General features: G+C 56.5%; 1 protein-coding gene across 1 annotated transcript; it reads left to right on the forward strand.

The window, feature by feature from the left end:
- The first annotated feature begins 25 nt into the window (after window positions 1–25).
- Window positions 26–4460, forward strand: JMJD4 (jumonji domain containing 4). The gene is made up of 6 exons (XM_032335139.1): window positions 26–375; window positions 460–625; window positions 2373–2498; window positions 2760–3027; window positions 3502–3648; window positions 4038–4460. Exons 1-6 carry the CDS (start codon window positions 111–113, stop codon window positions 4338–4340), a joined length of 1275 nt encoding a protein of 424 aa, XP_032191030.1. The 5' UTR covers window positions 26–110; the 3' UTR covers window positions 4341–4460.
- Window positions 4461–11459: the final 6999 nt, after the last annotated feature.

Genomic DNA, 11459 nt, shown 5'->3' on the forward strand with positions numbered 1-11459 from the left:
GAGGCGTCTGCTCCGGAAGTAGTTGTAGCAAGTACTTCCGCGTCGCCTCCTGGTTTAAAGGGCCGGGCAGCGAGGGGCCTGAGGCGGGGCCGGGCCGGGCCTGGCCGGGGATGGACCGCGAGACGCGAGCGTTCGCAGAGAGCCACTTCCGACGCCTGCGGGGGCAGCCGGCTGGCGGGGCAGGCGCGCCCCCGGGCCGCGTGGACTTCATCGCGAGCCCCGCCTCCTTCTCGTACGCTGACTTCTTCAAGCGCTACCTCCTCCCCAACGTGCCGTGCGTCTTCTCGTGCGCCTTCACCGAGGGCTGGGGCGGCAGGCGGCGCTGGGTGACGCCGGGCGGGCGGCCGGACTTCCAGCACCTGCTACGGACCTACGGTGCAGGCGCGGGCCGGGGGCTCGGGGCGGGGGGCGGCGCGGGGCGGCGCGGGGCTCGGGCGTCACCACCTGTCGGTGTCGCAGGGGACGCCGTGGTGCCGGTGGCCGACTGCGGGCGGCAGGAGTACAACGCGCACCCCAAGGAGCATATGCTGCTGCGCGACTACCTGCGCTACTGGACTGAGCACATCGAGAGCGGCTACTCGTCCCCGCGGGGCTGCCTGTACCTCAAGGACTGGCACCTGTGCAGGTGAGGGGCGCGGGGGGGGGCGTGCCCCACCCCCACCCAGGGTGGCTGGTCCTTCCCCAGCGTTCACCTCGGGCTCCGCCCCCCATGGGGCTGGCCACGCTCGTCGGGGGTTGGTGGGGAGCCCAGGTGGGCTGAGGCCGGTGCCTCCCTTGTGTCCTGGTGGTTGGAACCTCCCGTGCAAGCCTTACCCCTCTGGGGGCTGCCCTGGGCTCAGCCCTTCCGGGCAGCTGTGCTGCCGGGTCTGGCTTACGCTGGCTCCCCCCACTCCCTCCTGTCTGGCACCGTCTTGCTCCCCTGTCTCTGTTCAGCAAGGCTGGGCCTGGCCTGCACAGCGTCTTCCTCACTCACTAGCAGAGACCTGGGGTCCGGCCACAGCCTTCTTCCCTATGGGGAGCTACCACCGGTGCTCTGGGACATAGCTCACACTGGTGGGTGCCCCACCCCATCCACATCCATGCTCAGAGGGGTTGCTTGGGTTTTGTGCCCATTCCCCACCCAGCGGTGTGCTGGCACAAGCAGAGATCGTCTTCCTCACCCCAGCAGCTGTCACAGATACAGTACCGGCTCAGTCAGTTCTGTATAAGCGAGTCAGCGATTGAATTCTGGTTTTCCTAACGTGAAAACCAAGGCTCCTTTGTGGTTCCCAAGACCCGTGCAAAGGTGCATCTCAACCCGTCGTGCCCTAGATGCTCCCTGCCTTGCTGCATCTTGTCTGGCAGGGAGAGCTGGCCAGGGGGTGGATCAGGGACACCCGGCCCTGGTCGAGGCCCCCAGGGACTTCTGACCCAGGGGCACCTAGGACTCCTGGACCCAGTGCTCCTGCATGGTGGCTGTGGGCTTCAGTTAGGCAGTGAGTGAGTTCTGGGTATTACATGGGACATACTTGTTCTGGAGACTTGCCTGTTGCAGGGAGGTCAGTTTGGACTGAATATCACGTATTTTCTCTGGAAACTCTGGAATAAGCAGTATAGGGACGTCAGGAAGACAGAGGTGGCCCAAGGGCATGTGATACCTGAGCAAGGATTTCAGGGCTCCATGGGAGTCTGACGGTCGCAAAGGCATGGCGGCAGAGGGAACAAGAGGTTGGGTGCTCTTTGGGCTCTCCCTGATCGTGGCCTCCGACCGTAAGTGATGCGTGAGCTACTCTGGAAGCTTGCTCCATGTGTTGCTGGGAGAGGTGCACTCTGCCTGGGGCTGGGTTGGTGACTCCCCTTGGAGGGACCGTTGTTTTGGTGGTGGGGCAGGCTTTGGGATCAGGAGGAGTGGACGGCTGTGGGGTAGGGGAGAGGGACCTCAGCGGACATGGGCCACTGGTCGTGCATTCACTCTGCGGACTCGAGGTCACAGGCGCGGCGAGAGCATGGGTGAGGCCCAGGGGTCCTGGAGAGCAGCAGGATGCAGATGAAGTACTTAGAGCCCAGAGGTCCTGGACCTGGTCCAGGAGGGGGCTGGAACAATTGTGGGGCTGCCTGTGTGGGTCACCTAAGCAGCATCACGGCCCCCAATGCTGTTTCACCTGCTCATGATGGGGCTTCGTTCCCCAGACAGCGCTCAGGTGCGGTCACTTGGGGCTGTTGTCACGTGGTGGCTGGATGAGTGCAGGTGATCAGCCTTAGTGTGGACACTGGTTGCAGAAGGCGGCTCAGGGTCATTTGTGCCTGTCCAGACCTCTGGCTGTCTTACGGGCTTGTGGCACAGGTGCCAGGAGGGGGCCCTTCCCGCCAGAGGCTCATGGTATTCCCTGCAGGGACTCCTCAGTGGAGGACGTGTTCACCCTGCCTGTGTACTTCTCGTCTGACTGGCTCAATGAATACTGGGACGCCTTGGATGTGGACGACTACCGCTTTGTCTACATGGGGCCTGCTGGCTCCTGGTACGTGTGTCCTCTCCTGATCCCCTTTCTGCGCCTCGCCCTTGCCCCCCACACACTCTCCCCCCACCCTGTCTGCTCTGTCAGGGCCTCAGAGATGCCTGGGCCATGGGGAGGCTGCCCGGGTTCCCCAGTCTCCCTGCGCAATTTGCCCTGGGGCTCTCAGACGGGGGAGGTGTGAGCTCGGGGGCCTGTGTCTGCGGCTGTCTTCCTGAAGAGCCAGACCAGCTGTGGTTCACCAGATGCCAACAGGAGGTTCCACAGGTCACCGTTCCATGCCGACATCTTCCGCTCCTTCAGCTGGTCTGCCAACATCTGTGGGAGGAAAAAGTGGCTCTTCTTCCCTCCGGGGCAGGAAGAAGCCCTGCGGGATCGCCACGGAGGCCTGCCCTATGACGTGACCTCGCCTGCACTCCTCGACAGCCACCTGTACCCCAGGCGCAGGCACTGCAGCCCGGCCCTGGAGCTCACACAGGAGGCAGGCGAGATGGTCTTTGTGCCCAGTGGCTGGCACCACCAAGTCCACAACCTGGTAGGATGGGCACACCCCACAGCGTGTACACACCACACCACGTATACCTGCGACGTGGCCCAAACAGGTCGGGGGCCACCCTTTGGCTCCGGAGGACCCATCTCTCCATCCATCTGTCCCTCAGCCTGCCTGGCAGCACTACTCTCCCTTGACACGTTTTTAGATGCCTTCCACAGAGAGAGGGCCAGGGTACCCCTCCTGATCCCACAGTGGGCTGACTGCCTCCTGGGAGGGTCTGCACAGATGCCAGAGAAGGACGCCACCCCCGTCCTTGTTCCCTGGGCCACAGTGGGTCCCTATACACCGGAGTTTCCCTGGCTCCCAGGGAGCCCCGCTCCTGGTTAGCTGTGTACTCAGAAGACAGCTCCTATCTCCGCAGCCCTTCCCTGCTGAGGTGACTGGGGGGACCTCAGGACAGGGGCTGGGGACCGTCTGCAGTGGGCTCATGAGGACATCTCGCTCCACCCCGTACAGGAGGACACCATCTCCATCAACCATAACTGGGTCAATGGCTGTAATCTGGCCAATATGTGGCACTTCTTGCAGCAAGAGCTCCGGGCCGTGCAGCAGGAGGTCAGCCAGTGGAAGGAAACTATGCCAGACTGGCACCATCATTGCCAGGTAGGCTAGCCAGGGTGGGAGGGAAGGAGTGGGAGGGGAGGGGGCTCTGCAGGACCCTGGCAGGACCAGGGCTGGGACTGCCTCGGGGGCTGACCGGTGGAGCTCACTGTGAATAGGTCTGCAGTGGTGGAGGGCATGGGGCAGCCTGCATTCTCAGAGCAGGTTTTGGTCTATGAGAACAAGAGCTGTGGTCTTGGGGACATGGCAGCTGCTCTCCTGCCTGTGAAGGTCAGTCTGATCCTGAGGCGGGACGCTGGGGCTTCCAGGCTGCAAGACTCAGACCCATCTCCAACTGGCTCCCCGGAAGCTCTGGGCTCTGCCCATCATCCATAGACCCTTGTCTAGAGCTGTGGGCAAGCTGCGACTCATAGCTGATCTTCTCTGGCCAGGTCATCATGAGGTCCTGCACTGGAATCAACTTTGAAGAATTTTACCACTTTCTCAAGGTCATTGCTGAACGGAGGCTCCTCCTCCTGGCGGAAGGGACGGACTCTGGTGCCATGGAGGGCAGTGCAGGCTCTGGGCTGGGCCCCCATCAGGCTGCGTTTGATGTCAGCCGGATCACGGAGGTGCTGGCATCTGTGGTGGCCCACCCCGACTTCCAGAAAGTGGACACTGGCATGTTCTCCCCGCGGCCGGAGGAGCTCCTGCAGCAGCTGGAGGAGGTCGTGGCCAGCACTGAGTCTATCTAGTGCATGAGGCTTGGCCTGGAAGGCAGGCTGTCTGTCCCACAGTCCCTTCCGGAAATAAAGTTTTGTATACTGTGTGCCATGGGACCTGTCACCTTTCCGTGAGCCTCGTGGCCTCAGGTGTTCCAGCTGTGGCTCCTGCTCTTAAGGGTGTGCTCTTTTCCTGGCTCTCTGTTGGCATCCTGGGACCCTGGTGCCTGTGCAGAGGGCTTGGGCCCCTTGTCTTCATGAGGCTCGGCTGGGCTGAGTGCTCTGGATCCAGTGAGGGGTGGGTATGGAGGCGCTGCGAAATGAGATCTGCGGCCAGGAGGCCGCAAGAATGCCTGGGGACCCATGCGTGGGAGCAGCATGTGGCTGGATTCCTGACAGCCTCAGCCTTCCCTCAGCAACGACCAGCATCCAAGCCCACAGGCCTCCCATGGACAGCAGTGTGAGGCGGCTGGCTCATCTCGCGGGACCCCTCTGCAGTGGGACTGCGTCCCTGCTCTTCTACATCGTCCCCTGCAAGCCCCTCTGTGTGGGGGGGGCACTCTGGGCCCAGGGCCTCCATGTCTGTCCCCCCAGGACACCCACTATTTACGCAGAGCCTGCCTTCCCTCTACTGGCCTGTGTGTCCCCTGTACTCCCACCCAGAGTCTGCAGCTAAAGACGTCTGTGTGGTTGGGGCGCCGGGCCAGGCCTCCTACCTTGCCCTTCGTGCAGGCCCTCAGCCATCACAGGAACATCATTCACAGGCACCTCAGGGTTGGCTGGCCCTGTAACTACCTCACTTGTGACAGCACTGCCTTTGTCCGTCAGGCTCTGGGTCCACCTCTGCGATTGTGCACCCGGCGACGGCCTGGACCTTGCGCCAGGTATCCAGGGCCCCCTGTCATCCCTCCCTCACCCTTCCCGTGTGCTCGATGTCTGAGTCTATGACTTTGCTCAGAACCCCTGCACAGATCTGCACCATTCAGTGCCGCTCAACAGTGACAGTAGTAGTAGTAGGAAGTAGGTTCCACTTCCAGAGAAGTGGAACCCACAGGATGGAGCAAGAGATGGTGGGGGAAGGTGGGGGGAGAGGAGCAGGGCAGGCCAGGGACCCAGGGAAGGGGGACTTTGTGGTCTTGGGTCCAAAATCTGCAAACTCAGTCTGGAGGCAGAATTGCTTCCTTGGGAAACTTCTGTCCTTGCCTTCAGGCCTTCCACTGATTGGATGAGGCTCACCCTGATTGTTTATCAAGGTTGTTTATCAAGGTCTGTGCAGTTCAGAGTTAATCCATCTGAGGGGTACTTTTAGAGCAGCACGGAGACTGGCATTTGAGCAAGAGCTGGGCACTGTGGCCTGGCCAAGTCAAGGTGTCCAGCTGACCAACATACTCCCTCCCCTGTGCATTCTGGGACTCAGTAGGCACGCCAGTCTGTCCCATGCCCACCTCAATGCGCAGCAACGGCTCCTTTCCCAGCAGCCGTGGGCAGTCCTGCACTGCCCTGTGCATAGCCCTTGGCACCTGTCCCCCTCACACACACACACACACACACACACACACACACACACACTCTGCTGTTGGACATTATGCCTGCACACCTCCCTGTGTGCCGTCCAGCCATGCTGGGGCTCACACTTAATGGGGTGGTTCCGCTGTTCTTTGTACACTTGTTTGTCCCGTCAGTCTCCACCCCTGGAACTTCTGCTCTGCATGCACTCACTCCTCCCAGACACCCTACATGTCCCTCCAACACCAGTGCTCAGGCTCCTCTCCAGTCAGCTGCATGGTTTGCACACTTGCCTTGTGCAGCTCAATGACATGTGCGTGTGGGCTCCCCTCCAGCAAACCTGCGCGGTTTCACAGTTGCTCCTCCTCTTCTCTCCATCAGGCCTTTGGTTCTAGCACACCCACTTGGTGCTATTTGATGACATCTCCCTGAACACTCACAGGCCAGGTGCAAACTCAGCGTCGTAGTGCTCCTCGTGGTTCCTTCTCCACAGACACGGTGTGCCATCCAGCGGGGCTTGTGCCTCCACAGCCACGGTGTGCCATCCAGTGCGGCTTGTGCCTTCAGAGTGAAAGCCCATGACTACGGCACACGCGGTGATTCATCAGTCCTTCTGGCGCCTTCATGCTGTGCCGTCCACCCCACTAAACCACCCAGAACTTCCACGTATGGTTCACCAGCTGCCAGCTCCATGTTGCTCTCACTTCTGTCCTCCTCTTGGACACCCACTTGCATTCGACAGTCTGCACTGTCACTGGGCCTGGGCCTGGGCCTGAGCCGTGCTGGGCAAGTGGTTGACATCTGCAGCCATTGGGGAGGAGGGGGCTCACTCAGCATTGTCCCCGTCGTTCATCCGGCTCTTGCCTCTGCAGTGGGACATGTTGGCAGTAGGAGACTGGGTGCACTGGAGACTCCCTGGCTTGCCTGGTGCAGCCCTTCAGCTCCTTGTCCCGGGGAAGGACCTGGAAGGGCACTCCAGCCAGCTCAGGGCACATGTGTCTCCCAGCCGGATTGGAACATTTCCGGTATTTCATGGGTGAGGTAGTGTGCGTGCTGCCCGTGGATCATCCTTTCTGGTAGCTCCCCTCTGCTCGGGTTCTCATGGGAAAAGTTTGCACCCCTCATGACTTAACCAGGACACAGTCATCAGGCATCACCCAGTCAGGAGTGACCACAGTGGGTGCCATTCCCACTGTGAACTCTTGTGCAAGGCATTGTGGGGATGCTGGAACTCCTTGTGTACAGGGAGCAGGAATGCTTATGGAACAAGGTGACTCTGTGTCTAAATTCTGCATCACAAATCTTTACCGTGGATAAGAAACCAGCAGCAAAAGGAGTTCTGAGGTCCCAGACAGAACCCCAGGAGGATTTAAGTCTAGGTAAAGCAAAAAAACAGATGCAGTGAAAAGAAGGGGCACCCGCACCCCAATGTTCATAGCAGCAATGCCCAGTTACCAAACTGTGGAAGGAGCTGAGATGCCCTTCAATGGACGAATGTATAAAGAAGATGTGGTCCATATGTACAATGGAAGATGACTCAGCCTTCAGAAAGGTTGAATACCCACCATTTACATGGACATGGATGGACATGGAGGAGATTATGCTGAGTGAAATAAGTCAATCAGAGAAAGTCAACTATCATATGGTTTCATTTACTTGTGGAACATAAGGAATAACATGGAGGACATTAGGAGAAAGAAGGGAAAAATAAATGGGGGTGGTAATCGGAGGAGGAGACAAACCATGAGATACAGTGGACTCTGGGAAACAAACTGAGGGTTACAGTGGGGAGGGGGTGGGGAGGTGGGGATAGCCCAGTAATGGGTATTAAGGAGGGCACATGCTAAGATGAACACTGAGTGTTATACACAACTACTGAATCATTGAACAATACATCAAAAACTAATGATGACTGTACAGTGGCTAACTGAACATAATAATAATAAAAAAGTAAATCTAGGTAAAGGGTTGGCCGTGAGGCCTTTGGGAACAGTTACGGAGGCCATTTCCTGCCTGCCTTTAGTCCACTCACCAATCATCTTCCTTTGGCTTCATCCTTTCCACATTGCACATTCTCAACTGTTTCATTTTTGTTTTGTTTTTGCTTTTGTACGATTTTCCCCACTCAGGGCTGATAAAGTCCTGGCTTTTGTTCTTGAAAATTATAATTTCCCAATCGGTGGTTAGAAGAAATCTTAGCAAGAGAGGCAGAGTGTTCCCTCTTCCCCCAAATTGTCCTGAGAATGGGAATGGACCTGGCAAGTGCTATTATTAAAGGCTCCCAAATTTTAGTGGTCGCTATGCCTGTGAAAGTACCTTCAACCTCTAAAAGCCAGGATTCTGAGGGGCTGTCTCTGCTTGTGTCCAGGGTCCCCAGACTAAAGTGTCCTCCAAGCAAAGGGCATCTGGATGTGTCTCAGTGAATGGGGAGTGAGTCTGTGTTTCATTTAAACACAGGAAATGAAATAACGCAATCCCAACTGCCAGCTGTGGTAGAAAGAGGATTTTAAAACAGTAGTCAAGTGTAGCTTTTGCTATTTATGACCAATAATGTCCAAATCGGTAAACTTTTTTTCCTGTTGTACAAAAATTCAATTGCTCTTTTAGCTCTTCTGAAACTGTCCCTTCCCACTGACCACAACTCCTGTGGTCTCAAAACCGCTGGTGCCTGGCATTGGCAGGGGCACGAGAGAGTATCAGTGGGACACAGCTGCCCCTCCTCGCTTGGAAAAGAGCAAGGTGTGTGAAGAGGGTCTCTCCTCTCCTGGGCGAGGAGCGGGGGTGGGGGGGACTCTCGCTCACCTTTGGCCTTGATGATAGAATCTGAGATTCCACACCCTGAGAAAGTCTAGAGCAGTGGGAAACAGAGCCTGGACCCTCAGTATGGGCAGATGCAGACACGAGGAGACAATGGTAGTCATCAGACCCCCCCATGGAAGGGAGTGCTCTGTTGTGCCTATGGGCACAAGTGGCAGGGGACCATAGCTGTGCAGGGGTGAGGGGAATTCCTGGCTGCGGGCAGGGCTCTGTGCCCATTGGCTGTGCTCTTCGGCTGGGGTCAGCTAGTCCTCGGGCTCTCAGAAAGCAAACGGTGCCTAAGGCAGCAGGTGCTCCACAGTGTTCCAGGCTGGGCTATCAACCATAGCCACAGGGGAGGTTCAGCATCTGTGGTGACCTGGGCTGGCCTGCTGGGGGGAGGGGAGGCTGGCCTGGACCACTCCAGTTTGTGGGTGTTCAGCTACCCAGTCAGCCGTAGCGTAGAGATGGCAATCCTAGGTTGGCATTGCACTTTGTGAACTAAAACAAAGTAAACCTAAAAAGAATGTTAGAGCAGTGACTAACGTAACTGAGAATAGGAAAGCAGTAGAGAAAGTCAGCAGAAATTGCTTTTTAAAAAAATTGGAGTGGGAGACGAAGCATGAGAGACTGTGACTCTTGAGAAACAAACAGGGTTTTGGAGGGGAGGGGTGGGGGGTTAGGTGAGCCTGGTGGGGGTTATTATGGAGGGCACAGGTGTGGTGCATAAACAATGAATCTTGGAACACTGAAAAGAAATAAAATAAAATGAAAAAAAAATGAAAAAAATTGTAAGAACAGCTAGATTGACTAAGAGAAATGTAGACAGGACTCAGATAAAAGGGTTTATTATAAGAGACTATGAACAACTGAACATCAAATTGGATAATCTAGATGAAATACACAAATTCCTAGAATCAGAGAAAGTATAAAACCTTTTACTGGTGAATCCTACTAAACATTTAAAGAAAAATTACCTCCAATTCTCATCCCCCAAATAAGAGACCAAGATGTTTGCCCACCGGTAGACAGCAACTCTCCAGACCCTACTTTGGCTGCTTCTCTGTGGCGATCTTCTAGGCAGAAGAGGGAAAGGGACCATCTCTGTCAGTCTCCTTCTTCATAATAAGGACTGTCCCCTCCTTGGGGGAAGGACTGCTCCTCCAAGTATGGGCTATAGGGGTTTGTATGGGTACTGCTATGGGCTCCTCTGCCTGGGTGTCCTCTGAATCTGCTGCCTGTCTGCCTTCCTCCAGCACCTTCTCCCCAGTCCTGGCTGCCTGGCTGGACTAGTTCCTGGAGGGTTTCTGCTAGTGGGCCAAGCAGACCTGAACATGCTAGTTTGGACCTGCCTCACTGCCCAGATGCTCTTGCCTAGCTGGACCCCATGGAGGCAGAGCCAGAGGGCCAGGAGACCTAGCCAGATGACAGTGAGGGGGATGGCCAAGTAAGACAGGAGCAAAGAGTGACCTCAGCCCATGACTCTGGTGAACTGCAGTCTGGGGACACTTCTTAGGATATGCTTCTGGGGTTGGTCTGGGTTTCTCCTCAAGGCAATGGGGGTGTTTTCTGTTTTGGGGAAGTCACATGGTAAGGTGATCATATGGGTTAAACAGTCCTCTGCCTGCAGCTCAAGTCAGCTTTAAGGCCAGTTCTAGAGCTAACGACAGCTGTGTCGTCAGCACAACCTCCAGCACCAGCTCCAGAACCAGGTGTAGACCCAGAGCTGCCTCTGGGTTCCATTCCAGGGCCACTTACAGAGTTATAACCAGCTCTGCAACCAGCTCCAGCTCCAGCACCAGAACCAGTTCCAGAATGAGAGTCAGCTCCAGCTCCAGCACCAACTGCAGAACTAGCTCCAGCTCCAGCTCCAGAACCAGTTCTGTGCTAGCACAGCATCAGTCTAGCACCAGCTTCAGAGCTGAGTCCCATCCCAGAGCTATCCAGCTCCAGAGCTAGCATGAGCACAAGCTACCAGAATAGAGAAAGCTCCACTGCCATCTCTACCATAGCTCCAGAGCTAGCTCCAGCTTCAGCACAAATATTAAAGTGAAATTCAGTTCTAACATCAGCTCCAAGTGTCCCGACAGCTCTATTGCCAGCTTCAAAATTAAAAAGCGTCAAAGCCAGATCCAGAGCCTGGCACTATATGCAGTGCCAGACAGAGAGATGGAGTCAACTGCCGCACCAGCTCTTGCCTCAGCTCTCAAGTTAGAGCAGCACTGGCACCAGCTCCAGGCTAGCTCTGGAGCGAGGGTCATCACCATCTTTGAAGCCACCAAAGATGCCAACTCCAACATCAGGTCTGGCACTGACAGAGACACAGAGACAGAGACTGCAACACCACCAGCTCCTGTGCTGGCTCCAGAAAGGGCTCTTAGTCTAGAACTAGTTCCAGAGCTAGAAACAGCCCCAGATTCTGAGTAAGAGCTAACTCCACCACAAGCCTAGAACTAGTTCCCACCAGACACCAGAATAACCATCCCTTCCCTATTGCTCCCTTGGGGCCCTTGGTGGATAACATTCACACTGCAGCTCAAGTGGGATGCTGGGGAATAAAATTCACCTGTGGGCGTGAGCAGGCGTGGCTCCCCAGTGCCCTGTGGGCAGAGGAGTGGTTCCAGGGCTAGGAGAAGGACTGTGAGCCTCCCCTGTGTCCCTGGGTGCCCAGTTCACTCCAAAGCCATCTTATTAGGCCTGGACAATGATGATGGCCCCACTGCCAAGTGAAGACCCAAAGCTCTAATGAGGGTGGTCGTCTTTCAAGACTCTGGCTGGATTTGGAGTCTAATGCTCGGCCACATTCTGAACCACTCCAGCTCCTTGATCTCCTGAGTCCCTAAGCCACTT

Source organism: Mustela erminea, chromosome 3, assembly GCF_009829155.1.
Source record: "Mustela erminea isolate mMusErm1 chromosome 3, mMusErm1.Pri, whole genome shotgun sequence".
Lineage (NCBI taxonomy): Eukaryota > Metazoa > Chordata > Mammalia > Carnivora > Mustelidae > Mustela > Mustela erminea.

Excerpts from the sequence above, each read along its gene's own strand:
- JMJD4 (XM_032335139.1), top strand. The coding sequence starts at position 111 with ATGGACCGCGAGACGCGAGCGTTCGCAGAGAGCCACTTCCGACGCCTG. Across the intron at positions 2,499-2,759 it reads ATGGGGCCTGCTGGCTCCTG|GTCACCGTTCCATGCCGACA; the intron begins GTACGTGTGTCC and ends GAGGTTCCACAG. Across the intron at positions 3,028-3,501 it reads ACCACCAAGTCCACAACCTG|GAGGACACCATCTCCATCAA; the intron begins GTAGGATGGGCA and ends CACCCCGTACAG.